Source organism: Mustela nivalis (genome assembly GCF_964662115.1).
Source record: "Mustela nivalis genome assembly, chromosome: 4".
Lineage (NCBI taxonomy): Eukaryota > Metazoa > Chordata > Mammalia > Carnivora > Mustelidae > Mustela > Mustela nivalis.
Genome location: NC_139023.1, coordinates 144,675,695 through 144,693,886, shown reverse-complemented (window position 1 = coordinate 144,693,886; position 18,192 = coordinate 144,675,695). Strand labels below are relative to the sequence as shown.

The following is an 18,192-nucleotide window of genomic DNA, read 5'->3' as shown; positions in this document are numbered from 1 at the left end:
TTCTACATATTTATTTACATACAGTTTTTATTTATGTACCATTTTGATGTGCAGTCTGAGTTTTTTTTGTTTTAATTTTTACTATGTTATGTTAGTCACCATACAATACATCATTAGTTTTAGATGCAGTGTTCCAAGATTCAGTGTTTACGTATAACACCCAGTGCTCCACGAAATCCGTGCCCTCCTTAATACCCAGCACCAGGCTCACCCGTCCTCCTTCCCTGCAGTTTGAGTTTTAACAAGAATGTACAGATCCAGAGCAGTCGCATCACCCCCAAATTCCCTCATGCTGCCCTTTGAAGTTCCTCCTCCCCTCAACCCTAGCCCTTGGCAACCACTGACCTGTTTCTATTCCTATACTTTTGTCTTTTTCAGAATGTTATATTAATAGAATCATACACCATGTAGCCTTTTGACTCTCCTCCATGTTGCTGTGAGTATTTATGGATCTGGGATGGTATCAGATTCATCTGGAGTGCGCTCCAGGAATTTGTAGTTCTAACAGCTTCCAGAGGATGCTGATGGTGTGCTCTGGGAACCCCGCTTTGGGAACCATCAATCTACAGGCTCTAAGCTATTAGCAAGGATCTTGGGTGATTCTTACATGCCTGCAGTTTGAGGAATTCCAGTTTCAGTGCCACCAAAAGGGGAAGGAGCAGGCTCGGGGTACTTTTTTATACCAAACATGGCTCTCTGTCCATGGCATCAATCCCACTTCATCAGGGATGACTTCTTCAGCTCCCATTGACTCAAGAAGCAGAGAGCACTGAGATTTGTTTGACTCGGTCATTCTCCCCTTGGGAAGGAGACCGAGATGAAGGCCTCTGGCTCCCACAAAGGATGCCAGTGCCAGTCATGGGCAAGACCAGTTCCAGTTCTCTCTAGTTCTTCACACAGGCTTGAGCAGTGTTGGTGTGGAAACCCTGTGTGTGTATGCGGTCCTAGGGAAAACCAATGAGATTAAGGCTGGCTCCGGACCTTGAGGGACAGCTCCTGTGGATGCCGAGGATTAGCGGTAACAGCTGCTCTCCTGCCCATTAGAGGAGGAACAGAAGAGAGACAAAAAGGCTTGTTTAAAAGATGCATCTCTGCAACTCTGAGGGGGGAAGCCAGTCCATCAAACCTGAAGGAAAGTGTGTTTCTAGGTAAGTGTTTGTTTACCTGGTTCTGGTAGACTAGTGCTGGTGGGAAAGCAGAAACCTCAAGATTTAAGGAGGGGAGGGTGGGCTTTGTGGGGCACGGCCTTACCCCTTTCCTCCGTAGGTGTCTATGTTTGATCTGATTTGGGACTACCTTCTGCTATTAACAAAGGCTCCAAGGACATTTGCTTGTGGTCGCTGTGGATGAAAATGGAAAAGCCCTGGGTCCCCTCAACTGAGAATGTGTTTTTATAGCTCATTGTTCATGATCTCTTAATGGGCCTAGGAAACTGCAGGAATGGTCCCTGGTGGTGGAAAGGTTTTTTTACTTTTTTTTTCCTCATGGCAAGCAACCGTAGCAGAGAAAGTTATTGTCTAAAGTCCTGTTCAGACAAGTCCAAAAGACTGGAATTATAGGTCACCATCCTGTCTCTTTGTGTCTGGTCCATGTAAGAGGCAGGGTGGTGGGTGAAGACAGAATGGGGGTAGATGACATTGGGTTACTTGGTTGTTTGGATTATCTCCTTAGCCCACTGTTTTTATAGCTACTTTTGCTACATTGAAAGTATTTTATTTTTATCTTTCATAACTAGCTTATTAGAGAGGAGGGCTGTTGCCTTACATGGTTCCTTAGATCAACATACTAGCTGAACTTGAATAATTCCGGTGTATCTAAAAATATAAAAACAAACAACTCCTTTTGAAACATGCTTGACAGTCCTAAATGTTTATTCAGAGACCTTTCACTGTCATGTTTGCTATCTCTCCCATTATTCTCATCTGAGAACTTCCTTACACAGTCAACTTCAGTTCTTTCTGTCCATGGCATTAGAGCTAGCAAACAAAAGTGAAACTTATTCCCTAAATATTATTTTATCCAATCATTTAATTCTATTCCTGAACTAACAACCTACCCCCCACCCCAGTAAATTTAATAAGGTGCACAGTGGATGAGCTTAGGTGTAACTCCCTCTGCTCATCTTCTCTGTGAAAAAGTAGTGAAATAACTAAACAAGTCAGTAGGAGGAGGGACAAGAAGATACCAGAGTGTTGCAAATTTAACAGTTGCTTCTAAGTAATTAATTCATAGTTGGGAGAAATTCTGTACCATTCAACCCTCTACTTTGCAATTGTAGCAATAAGACACTAATCCAAGCCACCATATGCCTTGCTCCCTGACCATATTGAAATATTGGGTGTCTCAACTTAACCAATAATGTATTATAGCTCACACTGCCCTTGGAGATCAGACAGCTTGTAAAGAGTTCACATTAGGATACAAATTTTTTTCTGGTCTTATTTCTTTGACTTAATTAAATCCTCCTTAAGAAGAAGCTGTCTGGTCTAATGAGAAAACTATAAGAAGAGAGGTATTTAAAAGAAAAATTGTTTAGAAATTGAAACACTTCCTACAGCCTGGCACATCCTTTTGATCTTGACCTTGAGCCCTTGCAATCTGGGGAGGTGGCACTAACGGTATCTTGGGTTTAAAGGCAGTATATATTCAGATCGGTCACATTCAAAAGGACATCATATCATTTTCTGAAATAGCATCTGGATTGAAGCTGTTGTTTCTCATGACACAGGAAAAGGTCAAGATGAGGGTCTTGGCTGTCCTTGGAGGCTGGGCTTGGGCAGCCCTCTGCCTGGCTTCCTGCTCAGCTGCCTTTTCCCATGGTGCCGGCTCAGGGGCCTGTGAGGACCTGCAGCCCAAACACATTCAAGCCCAGCCTCAGGACCCACAGACCTACCACGTCACCATTCACACCGGTAGATCTTCCTACTCACCGGGTGACATGGTTCCAGGTACGTATGGGAGAGGCTTTGCAAGACCCCACGGGACCCTACTGACCGATCCCTAGCTGTGTTTGTCCCAAGCAGGAGTTTCCTCCGCCAACGTTTGACTTAATCCTAAGAAGCAGTTATTTAGTCAAAGATAAGTTATGAAATATTTGTATCATGAGAACCACATAACTAATCTCTATATTGATATTCCTTTTTACAGGAAGGCACAAATAGCATTATTATAAGAAAGGTAATCTGTCCTACTTGTAAGATAAAAATGTAATCACCCTAAACAAACTTCATATATAGTATGTGTGTGTGTGTGTGAGAGAGAGAGAGAGAAACAGGCTTTTGCTTCTCATTATTTAAAACTAAAGTTATTTGTAGAGTGAAAAGTATCTCCTGCGATTTTAGTTTGGATGCCTACAAAAGCAGAGAGAACTCCAGGTGCCAAAGGTGGTAGCTGAGTCTACACAGCTGTGAGTAAATTCAAACACATCAGCGATGTTGGCTCGACCCCCTTTGGACTGTGCTGATTCTTTTGATGGCGATTAGAGGTGATAAATCAAAATAAAATTTACTCTGGAAGTACTGTTTTGCCCAATCATTCTGTTCTGTTGGTAAGTATGGGGAAAAATTTTGTGAGCAATATATTGACCCCCATAGCAATATACTCTCCGAACTGAAATTCAGGCTATTCCAACAGAGATTCCCAAACTTTGTCATGTCACGATTCAGCGAGGAAAGGATAATATGTGTAGAGCGTGCTGGGGCGTATGTGAGGGGCTGCTCAAAACTGGAGGCAACTTTCCTGGAGGCTCCAATCGCCACAGTATGCAGCCAGGCACCCCAGCATGAAGGGATTAATATGTTGGCACTCCTGTGTTCTGTGGCTAAGAGAATGAAAATGGTAAAAATCAAAGCACTGTATTAGGGAGAAAAGGCTGTAAAAATGACCCAAAATATGACACCCAATTTTTTTTTTTTAACTTATCTGAGACAGAGAGAATGAGAGAGAGAGCATGAGAAGGGAGAGGTCAGAGGGAGAAGCAGGCTCCCCACTGAGCAGGGAGCCCGATGTGGGGCTCAATCCTGGGACTCCAGGATCATGACCTGAGCCAAAGGCCGTTGCTTAACCAACTGAGCCACCCAAGTGCCCCTGTGTGACACCCGAATTCTAATAAAAGACCTGAGGGAAGCAAATTGGACTGTGGTTGGAACTAGGACACATATATAAGAGAGCACTTCCTAGATCCAGTGAGGGTCAATTATTACTTTATTGTGCTGGGATTACACTGTTTTTTCTTTTCTTTTCTTTCTTTCTTTCTTTTTTTTTTTTTCCTGGGATCCCACTAATCTGTGAGCTCCTTGAAGGTAAGGACTATGTTATATCGTTCATGGATGTATGCTCAATGCCTAACACAATGTCCAGTTTTAAATAATAACTAAATACCTGGACAAATGTTTACTACTAAGAGTTCAAATGCACGGAAAATAAAATGATCACAGACTCTAAGCTGCACTGAGCAAGCCTATGAAGTTATGACCCTGGTTTTTGCTACTCATTTCATTACAAATGAGTTTGCTGTATTATTTATGTCTGTAAGAAAAATTTCTGCAGGGGCGTCTGGGTGGCTCAGTCATTAAGCATCTGCCTTTGGCTCAGGTCATGATCTCAGGGTCCTGGGATCGAGACCCACCTTAGTCTCTCTGATCAGTAGGGAGGCCTGCTTCTCCCTCTCCCATTACTTCTGCTTGTATTCCCCCTCTCACTGACTCTCTCTGTCAAATAAATAAATAAAATCTTTAAAAAAAGAAAGAAAAGAAAAAAAGAAAGAAATCCCTGCAAGTGAAATTGCTAGATCAAAGGGAAACTGCATTTCTGGGCTTTTTTGGTATGTGTTAAAAAAAAAATATATATATATATATATATATATGACATAAAATTTGCCATTCTAATTGAAGTATACAGTTCAGTGACATTAAGGACATTCACAATGTTGTACCCCATCACCATTATTCATTTTCAGAATTTTTTCATTATCTTAAGCAGAAGCTCTATAACCATTAAACAATAATCTCCATCCATCTCTCCCCTCAGATCCTGGTAATCTTTATAATCTTTCTGTCTTTGTGATAATTTACCTGCCCTAGGTACCTCATGTAAGTGGAATTGTGCAGTATGTCATCTTATATCCACTTACACTTAAGCTGATTTCACTTACTGAAACTTACGCGTAATGTCTTGCAGTTCGTTCCATGATGTAGCATGTATCAGAAGTAACTACATTTTAAATATGGAAAACATTATTATGTTACCTTCTCAAAAAGTTGCATGGTTTATTGTTCTAGCGCTAGTGAATGACTGTCCTGGTTTTTCCACAGTGCTATCAATACTGGTTATAATTCTACATTTTAAAATTTGTGGAAAAGATAGATATCTCAATAATGTCTCATGATTGTTCTTTAAATCATGATTTTTAAATTTCAAGTCTTTATTTAAATTCTAGTTAGTTACCATATGGTAAAATTGGTTTCAGGTATAGAATTTAGTGATTCATCACTTACATATAACACTCAGTGCTGATCACAAGTGCCATCCTTAATAAATCATGATTGACTTTATTTTATTTTATTTTCTATCTGTGCCCTTTGATAACTTGGGATTTGGTCATCTTTTTATTGATTCACCATTACTCTTTGTATATTTGCCTGTTTTGTATCTTTACAAATACTTTTCTTGGTTTATAATTTGTCTTTTGATTTCTTTGATATTCACAATTTTTTTTACATCATCTTTTTCTTTATGGCAATTGGGTTTTTCTTAGAAAGGCATTCCAAACTACAATATTTTTTAAAAACCACATTTTTCCTAGGTTTTTAGGAACTTTTTTTTTTTTTTTTGTATTTCATTTTGACATAACTTTGATCTAAATGGAATTTACTTTGGGTATGAAGTAGCACTTCAACTATTTTTCCCCCTAAAGAAGTGTTTACTTTTGGGGGGCTGGTCTTAAGCTTTTAGTTTTGAAAATACCCGTATAAAATCAGCAAATGGAACCACATCAAGAGGGCTCACCTCAGATGTTTTCTGTTGCAGTGACTGTGAGGAGCAGTCGAGATTTCATGGGATTTCTACTTCAGGCTCGAAGAGTGTCTGACCATCAAATAGCTGGCACTTTTGTTTTCATGCCTCCTCATTCCAAAGCAATGGCTTGTTCTCAAGAGGCTGACACCGTCACCCACTCTGACAAGTCCCGGAAGAGAAACCTGTCCTTCGAGTGGAAGGCCCCTGCCCAGCCTGTGGGGGACATCACATTCCTGTAAGAGTGAGGGGAGTTCTCCTTCTTGGTAATGGAGCCTTACCCTCTGAAGAGAAGGAGCTTCTGCTCTCCCTTCCTTCATGTTCAGCCCCTACCTCCAGCCACCTCATGACAAGGATAGGGTCATGAAGACTCTCGCAACTAGACAGTCAGTGCGGAGGGTAACCAAAAAGGAAGTTGCCCCCAGCTCCCCTCTCTGTCATTATCCACAGCGTGGGGGCACGTGATTTCCCCCTCCTCTCTGGGCACAGATGCATCTTGGCCAACCTCTCCAGGAAATTTGGACCAGAGTAAAAAGAAGAACGTGTGGGAGAATAGGGAAAACTGAGAAAGACAGGGACTGAGGCAGACGGATAAGTGGACACTTACTCAGGCCCAGGGAAAGCCACTGTGTTCTCTGCGCCTTGGCTTGTGGTCTATCAGATGGCCGATGACTGAACTGACTGAGCCGCCCAGGAACCCCTAAGTTAATCAGATTCTTATAACTGCCTTCTGATTATTTAAACAGGGAAAAATGATTCCAGCCGATAATCCCTACTTCAGTGAAATTTGGGGGAGGATAAATGAGATGATGTTTGTGAAAGGGATTTTTACTAAAGAAAGCCATTAAGTATTCAAAATATTAGTTAGAGTACCAACAATTTATCTCTGATTTTCAATGGAATCGACAATTACAATAGAGCTGTACCATTGTACAACAGAATTATGAAATTTTCAATTAACAGAGTAATTCAATTAACAGTATACCAGTAATGGCTAATAATAAAGTTAAAGATGGAACCTTTTGAGACTAAACAGTTCAAGAAGACACCTTTTAGTCGAAATGAGGTTTTCTTATGACTGTATTTATTCAGGAGGGGAATTTAGACATATCTTTCCCTGTTTTAATTCTTTGCCGCTATTGAGTTTTTGTTTCTGAAGAGAGTGGAGTCACACAAGGGCAATACAATCATCTCTTCAGTTTTTCTGTTCACATAGACTTTTGTTCTTCTTCAGGTGTTATTTAAGGGAAACCAAACCCTCGCATCATTTTGCTTTCTTTTTCCACAGTCTGTCAGTTGTCCAGTCATATTTCGTTTACTGGGAGAGGATCGAATCGTCTGCTGTGTCTCAACAGACACACCTTGGAGCCCACACTGACCATCACGAACAGCTCGGCTCACCCATGCCAAGCTCTGGCTGGAGTCGGGAGGCAACCGAGAGCTCCACGCCAGGTACTGCTTGCCGCAGGACTCAAGAGCCTGTCTGGCAGCTTATGGGAAAGAGAGGGGGAGGCAGCTCCCCGCTGAGCAGGGAGCCTGATGTGGGACTCCATCCCAGGACCCTGGGATCATGACCTGAGCTGAAGGCAGATGCTTAACTGACTGAGCCTCCCACGTTAATCACATTTTTATAACTGCCTTCCGAATACTTAAACTGGGAAAAAAGTGATTTTCACTTAGAAGGTACTACAGCCAGTTCCAGTTCCTGCAACTCAGGCACTGAACACTTGCCTTGGGTGGCCACAACAGCTCATGGCCAAGGGCAGGAGGGCATGCTTGCTGCTGCTGTTTGTCCACTGCAGCCTCACAGATTATGGGGGGCCTTGGGCTGGACAGTTGAATCCTGCCACAAAGCCAAACAACAGCACCCACCTCCCTCCACTCCCACACTTACCAGTGGTCATGGCATCTCCTTGGGGTTCTTCAGACCCCTGGAGCTCCACAAGGAGTGTAAGAAAAAGATGATCTTTTCTTCTTTGTACATAAAAACTCTTCAAGCTTTCATTGTTACTTTCCATGGTAGGTAGATGGCTCTTTGCAGCCTGGGTTGGAGAAAGGAATCAGGAATGAGAGGCTGCTTGGGCAGCAATGGAATTTTTCCCTGGTTCACCACATCAAACCAAGACTCCTTTGGCCCATGAACTTCTGCAACAAAACAAAACAAGAGACCACAGTGAGAATACAGCTACAGAATACAGTGGTCACCTGAAAATTGCTGGGGATCGGGAACTCATTTCCATTACTGATTTCTAGCTAAGTGCTCCGAACGGACGCACTCATAGAGGCCACTTGCACAGACGCTCCTATCTTTAATCCTTTCAATTCCACTTTTCTTGACTCTGTCCTTTGTTTTTGGCCAACATGTTCATGCCCGACTTGGCTCAGGCTAGCAGACCCAGGCACATGCCCCAAACCATCTTCTCTCTGCTGCCCAGCACCACTCACCCAGCCTTCCCACCAAGATACTCCAAAAAGCAGAGTCAAGATCTCAGGGTCTGACAGTGTGGCCTGGAGAAGATCCTGCAAACCCATCGTGTGTTTGAAGTCTCACGTGTCTTTTTCTGTCATGCAAATGTTGCATTTTAATCCCAAACATGTTTGTTTTAATAAGAATGTGACTAAAGGTGAGGTGTCAGGAAGTGATATCATGTCTCTGCTCTCTGTCTTGGGACCCTGTTGGGAACCTTGTCCCCCATGGGGTAAGAGACTCCCATCTGAGCAGCTGCAGGGTAAACTCCTCAGTATGTAGTTGCACACATTCCTGCCCTCCTGGCCCAGGCTGTTTTCCTGCCCATTCCTCTACACAAAGCCCAGGGGTTCTCAAAGGTAAAAGGAGTGTGTGTGTATATGTGCATCGTGGCAAGGGAAGGGGAGGTCATCTAGCAAAGTGAAATAGATTTCTTGGGACACCTGTGTGGTTCAGTCAATTAAGGTACTGTCTTCAGCTCAAGTCATGACCCCAGTGTCCTGGGATCGAGTCCTACATCAGGCCCCCTGCTCAGTGGAGACCCTGCTTCTCCCTCTCCCTCTGCCTGCTGATCCCTCTGCTTGTGCTCTCTCTCTCTCTGTCAAATAAATAAAAATCTTTAAAAAAATTTCAAAAATGACTGCAGTGGGCAAATAAATGATGAATCATGAATTTTCACATTAGGAAGATAGTACATTTGTACTTTTCAAACTTATTTCCCAATAAACTCTCAGGACACTTTGGGGTCTACCCAACCCCATTGGGCATGATCTCCATGTTTTGCCTTCTTACACTTCCTCAAACTGGGCTCTTCTTCCTGCTTATCTATTTATCTTTCAAGGGGAGGTTCAAATATCTCCTTTGTGAAACTTTCTCCTGTACTTCTTGGGAGACAAATGTAATTGCTTTCTCAGTTCTAGATTTAAAGCTCTCATCACACCATCATTTCTAAGACTGGGCATCTGAGAGTCTCTCCTCCTGGATTTCAAGTTCAGGAACAACAACGGCCACTACGCAGCTCTTCTGTACCCACCCCCTCAGCAACCCCCCCACACACACACACCGATCACAGTGATGCCCATCACATGATGAGTCTGCAGAGAATGTCTGAATGAATTCTGAGTTCAGGCAGAAGTGTAAGACTGTTGAGCTTTTGCCACATTCTGTGTGCCCATTAGGCTTCTTTGTTTTTCACTTTAATCTCAGTGTTTTGGAGTGTTGAAGGCTTTGGAGAAGAGTGGGACTAAAGGGAGAAAAATGAATTTCAACCCAGTTAGAGCCCTGGCCAGAGAAACCTCTGCTAATGTGTTTTTCTGTGAATACCATCATAGTCATCCTAAGCGTTATTACAGTAAACCTTTATTGCATGTTCACCTGTGCTGTGTGCTCCATGCTTCTACATCAATGATTTTCTTTCACCCTTCAGAAGCTCTAGGCTATAGGAACCATTATTGGTCCCATTTTGAAAAAGGAGAAACTGATGTTCTGGGAGGACTTTCCCCAAAGAAGGAGTTAGTGGAATGGAGAATTGAACCCAGTCACCCGGCTCCCTGGTCCTTGCTTGCTTGCTATGCTGTTTCTAATTTCTATTTCTAAAGCTCTGGGCTGTCATGTTGGCCAGTCACGGATGGGAAATGAGATGGTGGAGGGCAGTGGAGAGCAGTGACCTTGACTCTGCCCATGGCAGAGGGTCAAGTCATTATCATCACCAGGGAGACTTTTACTATTAATAATATGGCAGGAAAGATCTAGGGCTTTCAAAAATCTTTGATTTGTGGGATTCTGATTTTGTTTTTTGTTTTTTGTTTTTTTCCTAGCTAGAAGCAGTTTTTGGCAGAGGTGAGAAAAAACAGAGTGGTCACAGTTGTTTCTATACTCCCTGAGTGGTGACTATTAAAAATGCACAAATCCAGAGAGACAAAGACTTACTCTTTAAAGAGATACTACAAAACGAGTCCTTTCCCACTTGGTCAGGGGCTTATATTACTGGGCAGATCATCTTTTTTTTTTTTTTTTAAGATCTTTATTTATTTATTTGACAGAGAGAGATCACAAGCAGGCAGAGAGGCAAGCAGGCTCCCCCCCTAGCAGAGAGCCGGATGTGGGGCTCGATCCCAGGACCCTGAGATCATGATTTGAGCCGAAGGCAGAGGCTTAACCCACTGAGCCACCCAGGTGCCCCGCAGATCATCCTTTTGTTGATACTTTTGAGTAGCCCAAACTTAATGGTTTGTTTTAAAGGTACATTAAAGTCTCTAGTATTTATCCCAGTGTCATAGTTGTTTGTGTTAATCAATACAAGGAAAATGCTCTACTCTCTCATGGTGTCTTTGGATCTCTGTTTAGCTCCCAGACCCCCCAGTGCTCTTCCTCAGCAACATGCAAACATCTTTGCTGTTGCTCCAACTGGAGCTGCAGAGGATAACAGCTTAGATCCCTTTCCTGCAAGTTTTTGGGCGACAGAGTTTCCTGGGGGTGGGGAGACTCTGTTCCAGTCATCTTCACACACAGCTACTGCTGTCAGCAATGGCCAGCAACCCAGAGGGGACATCAACAGAATCCTTGAGCCATCCCTGGATATCCATGGGCTGGAGAGACTCATAGCTCTCAGGAGATTCTTCTCAGAGGGCATTGCTTCCAGTTCTAGCACCCACCTCAGGTAATGGGTCAGGGGTGGACCATTCAGTGTGGGGGTGGGATAAGACCAAACCCTGGGGTTCTGAGGGAGTCTGAACTTCTTGGCATCTGACAGGAAAAGATCTCACCGTATTTATTCTTAAGTGCACAGGAAACCCTGATCGTAGAAGGACTACTGGCCAAAAGGGCTGGGTATGAAAATCGCCTGGGGGGAACTGTACTTTCTTGGATAGGGTGAGATATCTGATATGCTATTATATATAAAATCAGATATAAATGTGTTTTATGGAAGAGATGTATAAATTTATAATATATAAATACATATTTTATATAAAATAAATAAAAGCATTTAGTGAGGCTTTGTTGCTGTACTCACTTGTCTCTTCCCACCCCCTCCCTCTTTCCCCTTCAGCTCCTAACTCCAAACTCAGGAGTCTTTCCAATGAAATCTGATCTTGTCAGTATATACAGCAATGGTAGGGAATGTTGCTTTTTGATCTGTATACATAGTCTTCTCTTCACCCTTCTATCCTTTGCTTTAGGACTCAGGATGATCCAAGCTTTGATTCATTGGAAACTTGCATACCCTCAGATAGAGATGAACAGGTAACAACCATGTTTGTCTGTGGGTGATAGGGTTGATATTTTGATCCCAGTGTGGGAAGTTCCAGGCTGGGAAAGCAGAGCTATTAGATTAGTAACCAAAATTTGAGAGGAGGAGGCAAGGGTATGATATATATGCAGCATCATTTTACCAATCAATACCAGCCTTTCTGTTATACACAGTGTCTCCAAAGTTATCGACAATTGTAGAAATTGATAGTTTTAGTGATTTGTTTTCCCACTTAGCCTCAGTTAATAATTCCTGTCTCCCCACCTCTCTACCCCTTGCTTTATAACGTTGGCCTCGAAATGCCATGTATGGTTCCAGAGGTTAGATCAATGGGCAATATAAAATATACATGCCCACTGATTTACTATTCCTTTGAAGTCTTAAAAGGAACACAAAATAAAACATGGTATAATATTCTTACTCATATTTATTGGAACCTACAACAGATTAAATGCCATCTTATGTGGGTCCCAGCATAAAAAGACACTCAAAGCTTTCTGCTCTTGGAGATGATAATCATGCATCTTGGTCTGGAAGCCTCTTATTGGACCCTAGGTTTATTCTTGTGACTGGCCTCTATGCTCTCTTTGTGGGGTTTCCATTAGCCACCTTATCCCCATCAATCACAAGGGCATATCTATCTACTTGAGCATTTTAGGAGTTTTTTCAGGAGCAGGCACCAGCCTGGGTTTTCAGCTGCTGCCTGGGATCTTTTACGAGTTCAGGTTAGATGTCGAAAGAAACACAGATTAAGTGTGAAGTTGGGTGGCAGCTTGGAAGAAGACCAGGTCTTTTGACTTCTCTTTTTTCCCTTTCCTTTTCTAGGACAAGATGGAATCCTCTAATAGGACCATGATGAGGCCCCCTCTGTCTACTGCCCATTTTACCTATCCTCAGCACCTCTGGTTGTCTGAAGCACTTACTGGCAATGGGGCTGGAGCAGCCACCCCAACCCCTGTCTTCCCCCCCTCTGCCACTTCCAGGTCACTTGCTGCTGGAGCCCAGTCAGAAACATGGAGGCCTTCTCCCAGCTTCTTAACTCAGCCAAAGCGCAAAGAGCCCAGAGTGGGGGAGGAACATGGTGGGGACAGAATGGAATACCCCAGGAAGACCAACCCAAGGCCTGAGGTTGGGCAAGAAGGAGCCAGTGCCCTTTCGGGGATCCAGCTCAGGACTCCCCAGCTGGGAATCCTGCTTTGCCTTTCCGCCACCTTGGGCATGGCCCTGGCTGCCGGCCTCCGCTGCCTACATGACCAGTATTGCCACAAACGGACAGACGTGTCCTTCATTGAGCCTGCAGGGGATGGTGTTGCCAGGAGTGATGGTGGTGAGACAGTGCATGTCAGGAAGATGAGGAAGAACAGTTTTGTTTTGGTTGAAGCGGACTACAACTGGACCACGTCCTCTGTGGGTAGCGAGAAAACAGTGCTCTGAGCAGACCGTCATCCTAGGCCTCTGAGTGGCCCTCCTCAGACCCTGCAGTGTCTCAGCCAGAACAGAGCTAATGAGAATAGCTGATGAGGACAGGGATTCGCTGTGCCCCCCACTCAGTGAGCAGTTAGTGGAGGAAGCTGGGAAAGGACAGTTTTATCAACAGAGGGAGTTCTTCCCGAGCTTTGTTGTCTTAACATCTGTAATTTAGCTGCTTTTTTTCTATTCACAATTAGACGTTCTGTTTGAAGAGTTAAACTCAACACAATGAATATTGTATAACCTGCTCATTAACTAGACTCCTGTGGCCGCCAAGCTTCCTCTGTTGCCTTAAGGAACCTGCAGAAATAGAAATTCTGTCCCTCCTCAGTATGTCAGCCTCATCCCTTCTAACTCTTTGAACAAAAGTAACGTTGAGGTTGTGTCTCTTACAAGAAAAAGAGCTGGAACCCTCAGTTTACCTCTCCAAACCACCCCCAGAAGAAGTTTCATTTTTAAAACTCGCCTTCAACACTGACTGGGTGAATCCAAGGGTATTCAGTCTTCTTAGAAACTCAGAAGCCTGGCAAATCCGCCTTGGAAATTAATCTGAAGCAAGATAGTCTTCAAGAGCTTGATGGAACACATCTGTGGGGGAATGCATATGTGCCGCATAAACACCAGAGCGGGGTAAGCAAGCTTCTTCATCAGGTGCAAATGGATCTGGGACCTCCCATCCATTTACACTTGATGGGAGGCTTGCGTATCCTAACAGTCAGCACACATACTGCCTTTTGCCAAAGGTCAGGCTGGGAAAAATGATGATACCACACAGTCTGAAGAAGAGCCTCTACTCATCTTTTCAGGGAGAAAAGGAAGACCACATGTGGACAAAGACCAGATCTTTCTACTCTCATGATTTATGAATATCGCTTTGACTTAGCCAAGTGTTCATAGATGTTATGGGAGGCCACGACAACAGGTGTGAATATACCTTTTGAATATGTTCATCTAATATGACACATAGAAATTGGCTGTCTTTTCAGAGGTAAACCTGTTACAGAGTCACAAAACATTTTAATGTGGAAATGAAAAGCCACTATAAATATGGAAAGGGTGTTTATTTATCAAGTACCTAACTTACACAGGTACTGTGCTAAGAACTTTGTATACATTTTCACATTTAACTCTCACAATAACTTAATGCAGAATAAGTTCTGTAACTTGTTCAAGAGAGAGGGGCATTCATGACATCTCCATTTAACCACAAAAACTTTTTTTTTTTTTTAACTGGGTGTATGGGGAAAGAGATAAATCCCGCTGTTTTTTCAGCCTCTTTTAGCTCATAGGGCACTAATTCCAAGACTGTTTCCTCCTGGATCTGTCCCCTGGCTTCTGTCAAGTGCCTCATTAGGAACATGGAGACCTAGGTAATTGTGTGTTCTCACATGTAAGTGTTCTAGGATTACTGTGGAAATAAGTGAATGTACTATACTCCACCGGCGGCCAGAGCTATCTCTTGTACATATTCCTCCCTTCCTCAGTGATATTTTCCCTGAGATGCAGCTACCTGTAGAGAGTCCTCCTCTGGCCAACAATAAAAAATTACTTCACAATTGCCTGTGAAATAAACCACCCCCAACTCAGTGGTTTAAAACAGCCACTAGTACCACCATTCATCGTCTTTCACAGTTTTGGAGTTGCCTGGGCTTGGCTGGGCAGTTCTTCTGCTCTATGTTCTGTTCAGTAGGCTGGAACACTCAAGCCAGCTTGCTCACGTGACTGGCAGTTGGTGCGGGCTGCTGACTGGGGCTCAGCAAGGGCCCCATGGGTGTGGGCAGCAATTTCTTCCTTCTCTTCATGGCTTCTTATAGCACCATTCCCAGAGGGGTGTTCCAAGCAGAAAAAAAAAAACAGAAGTTGAGGGTAGGGGGAGCTTTTCAGGCCTAACCTTGGAAGTAACATGGTTTCACTTCTGCCACTTCCCAGTGGTTACAGGAAGTCCAGAGCTAGCCCTCCTTCTTCAAAGGAAGGGCAGTGGATTTGGCTTTTGGATGGGAGAAGTGGCAAAGGATTTGAAGCTATCTTTAATTCTCCACCTCTCTGGTTAGACTGCTGGCCTGTCGTGGGGCTTCTCTGAGTCTAAAAGGAGGGGCTGTTCAGCCCCAAGAGGAGCCCTGGGTCACCTTCCCCGCAAAGCATCGAAGGGGGTGAGGGAAATCTCAGGGTCAGGCATTTCCTCTTTGTCGGCTCCCCGGGGCAAAATTGTGAAGTGTGGCAGAAGAGTCAGCCAGACCTCTGAGTCTCTGCTTCCTCATCAGAGAAAAACAGAATTCTTTACCGCTTTCAGTTGTCGGGAAGAGTAAACACACGTTCAACCTTTAGCCCGTTATGACTAACTACTTAATGTGCCCTTGCAGCTGCAACACTATCTTTAAATCTAGTCCCTTTAGAGAAACTCTGTGATCACCCAAAATGTTATTCCCTTTCCATGACAGCTTCTCTCCTGTGCCCCCCTTCTCCTGCCCAGTGAATGGAGGTGGTCCCGGCACGAGTTGTCATGGTCGCCACTGGCTACAACTCCTGCTGGGGGTCAGACATTTTTGCGGAGACATTCTGAGGAAACTCTTCTTCAGCAGGGGCAGTGGAGTCCATAGACCTGCCTTCAGGAGACATAAAACCCCTCTGTTACTGTGAACTTGAAGGTCCTTTAAGCCTGGCTTCAGAGAAGCCCCAGAGGGGAGCCAGTAGGAAGTGTTAACCTCAAGGCATTTACTAAAGCACAAAGCCATTACAAGTTAAAAAAAAAAAAATGGCAAAGAACTCAAATGCAACATCTTAACATAGCTTTTTTGTTTTGTAGGAACAGCTACAGAACTGCTCGGTAAGCCATTTCTTCGAGAAGGGGGTTTAGGCTAAATACACATTTAGGGGAAAAGAACAGAAAAACAATTGCTGAAAACTATATTTTCAAAACTCTTTGTATTTCAAACAAATTAATTGTGTTAATAACCGCAGATTGACAGTAGGGGTGAGCCTCAACCTTTATACGTTGGGAGGCTATCTCTGATTTTTCTCATTGATTTCTCTCCTTGGATACAACACTTTTGCTAACTTGCAGCTTAATGCTCGACTATAGCCTGACTGAGTTATCCCACTGTTGAGGCTGTCTGGATTTTAATTTGCTGTGACAATGTTTGTTTCCTTAAAAAACAAAAAACCAAAAAAAAAAAAAAACCCTCTAATTAACAACAATGACAAAAAAAAAATGGGTCAACAAACCAGTAAGTGTCACGTTTTATTTGAAAAGTTGTCTCGAGATGGCTGGCAATTTATGAATAAATTACAAACATACCCTCTCCCTTTCTTGGACTTTGGGGATTTATCAGTGATCCCAGCTTTTCTGGAATACAGGCTCTGTGATTTGATTTCATCTCACCCCAACCAACCCCTTCTTCTCAAAATGGTGTGTGGCAAGGAATTTCTTTAATTTAAAGTGAAATGAATTTACATTCCTTATTTTATTAAACTTGAGAGCATCTTCAGAAGAACTTTGCTCCCCCTGCAGGTGGAAGGCCTTAGGGGGTTGCAAAACCAGGGACAGTCACCTCTGGTTTAGAATATCAGGAGGGACTTTATGGTAAAAGGAAGTCTGATGTTTCATTCCTAACCCATGCAAAAAGGAAATGTGAATATTTTGAGACCCTGCTCCGTTGACAACTGGGCTGGAGCTGCCTGGATGTTGTTTTCTTGGTGGCCTGTCAGATGTTTTCTTGGTGGCCTATGGCTTTGGAAACATAAATCTGTTTAGGTCAAGGGTCTCTAAAAGCCGTTGAGTGGCTTACCATGGCTCTCAGAGCGAAGTGTCAACACGTGATTGACAGACAGTGAGCCCCGCCCCCGCCCCGCCCACCTTCTTCCTGGCGCCCCACCCCCGCTGCGAGGGCCTGCGCGCTCCTTGAACGCTCTGCTGGGTTCCATTGCTCTGGCTTTTCCTGCCGTCTGGAACCCGGTCCCCTCAGCCACCCACAACCTTCAGAGCTTTCTTCCAGCGTTGCCTTATCAGAGAGGCTCTCCCGGCCATTACATCTCTTCTCACTCTCCTTGCCCCTCCCGCTGGAGAGTATTTATGGTCCTTACTTTCGGCCTCCGGCAGACTCGGATGCTTCCTAAGGGCAGAGACTTTGTTTTTCTCATTGCTATTCTCCCAGCACTTAGAATTGTTCTTCAGACACAGTAAGGAATCAATAAATGTTTGCTAAATGAGTGAATGAAAAGTTCAAGGTCCGCGTTCCTCTCCGCAGGCCTGGGTCTGGACTGAAGTTGAATGTGGGGCCCTTGGGCGCTCGGGCATCGGGAGAGGCAGGTCGCTGTCCAGAGGCGAGCTAGAGCTCTGTGGCCCACGGTCTCCAGCGGGGGAAATGTCCTGTGTCTCAGATCCCAGGCTCCGGAGGTTCTCGGCAGGGAGGGGCTGAGAACAGACTTGACCTCCCAATCCGAGGTGGGGCGGGAGGAGAGCTGAGCGGAGATTTTCCAAGAGGCTCACCTATGCGCGCCCTTGGCTCAGTTTAGATGGTCTGGCATGCAGGATTCTCAGCCTGCACATGCGCCACATTTGGGGCGGATAATCCTTTGCCCTGTGCATGGTATGATGGTTAGCAGCATCTCGGGCCTCTAGCCACTAGCTGACAGTAGCTCCCTCCTCCCCACCTTTGACAACCGGAAGTGTCCCCAGACATCGTCCAATGTCCCCTGGAGGCCTAAATCGTCCCCACTGGGGACCGCGCCGGTGTAGTAGCTAAGAGTTGCAACTGCGGGGCCCAGGATGAAGCAGCCTTTCCTGCATCATTTCCACATTCAGAGACGGAGCGGGCAGTGATGAGATAGAGAAACATAGGGTTCAAAAATTAGAAATGGTTTTAAAGGTCATCTGACGCAGTGGTCTTGAACTTTTACCTTTGCTTAATTAGCTGGAACAATAAGAGCTGGATACTCTCCTTAAGCTTGTATCTTTCCTCTTTCCTTCCCTCCCCCTTACTCCCTTTCCCTTCAC

The 18,192-nt window shown here is 44.1% G+C and overlaps 1 protein-coding gene across 1 annotated transcript; it reads left to right on the top strand.

Moving 5' to 3' along the window:
• The first annotated feature begins 1,115 nt into the window (after positions 1-1,115).
• On the top strand, positions 1,116-14,551 carry REELD1 (reeler domain containing 1). Its single transcript, XM_082727610.1, has 8 exons — positions 1,116-1,148; positions 2,729-2,948; positions 6,028-6,250; positions 7,301-7,464; positions 10,826-11,138; positions 11,261-11,350; positions 11,659-11,722; positions 12,555-14,551. Exons 2-8 carry the CDS (start codon positions 2,741-2,743, stop codon positions 13,161-13,163), a joined length of 1,671 nt encoding a protein of 556 aa, XP_082583736.1. The 5' UTR covers positions 1,116-1,148; positions 2,729-2,740; the 3' UTR covers positions 13,164-14,551.
• Positions 14,552-18,192: the final 3,641 nt, after the last annotated feature.

Coding starts and splice junctions, on each gene's coding strand:
- REELD1 (XM_082727610.1), top strand. CDS start 2,741: ATGAGGGTCTTGGCTGTCCTTGGAGGCTGGGCTTGGGCAGCCCTCTGC. Junction 6,251..7,300: donor GTGGGGGACATCACATTCCT/GTAAGAGTGAGG, acceptor CTTTTTCCACAG/TCTGTCAGTTGTCCAGTCAT. Junction 11,139..11,260: donor AGTTCTAGCACCCACCTCAG/GTAATGGGTCAG, acceptor TTTATTCTTAAG/TGCACAGGAAACCCTGATCG.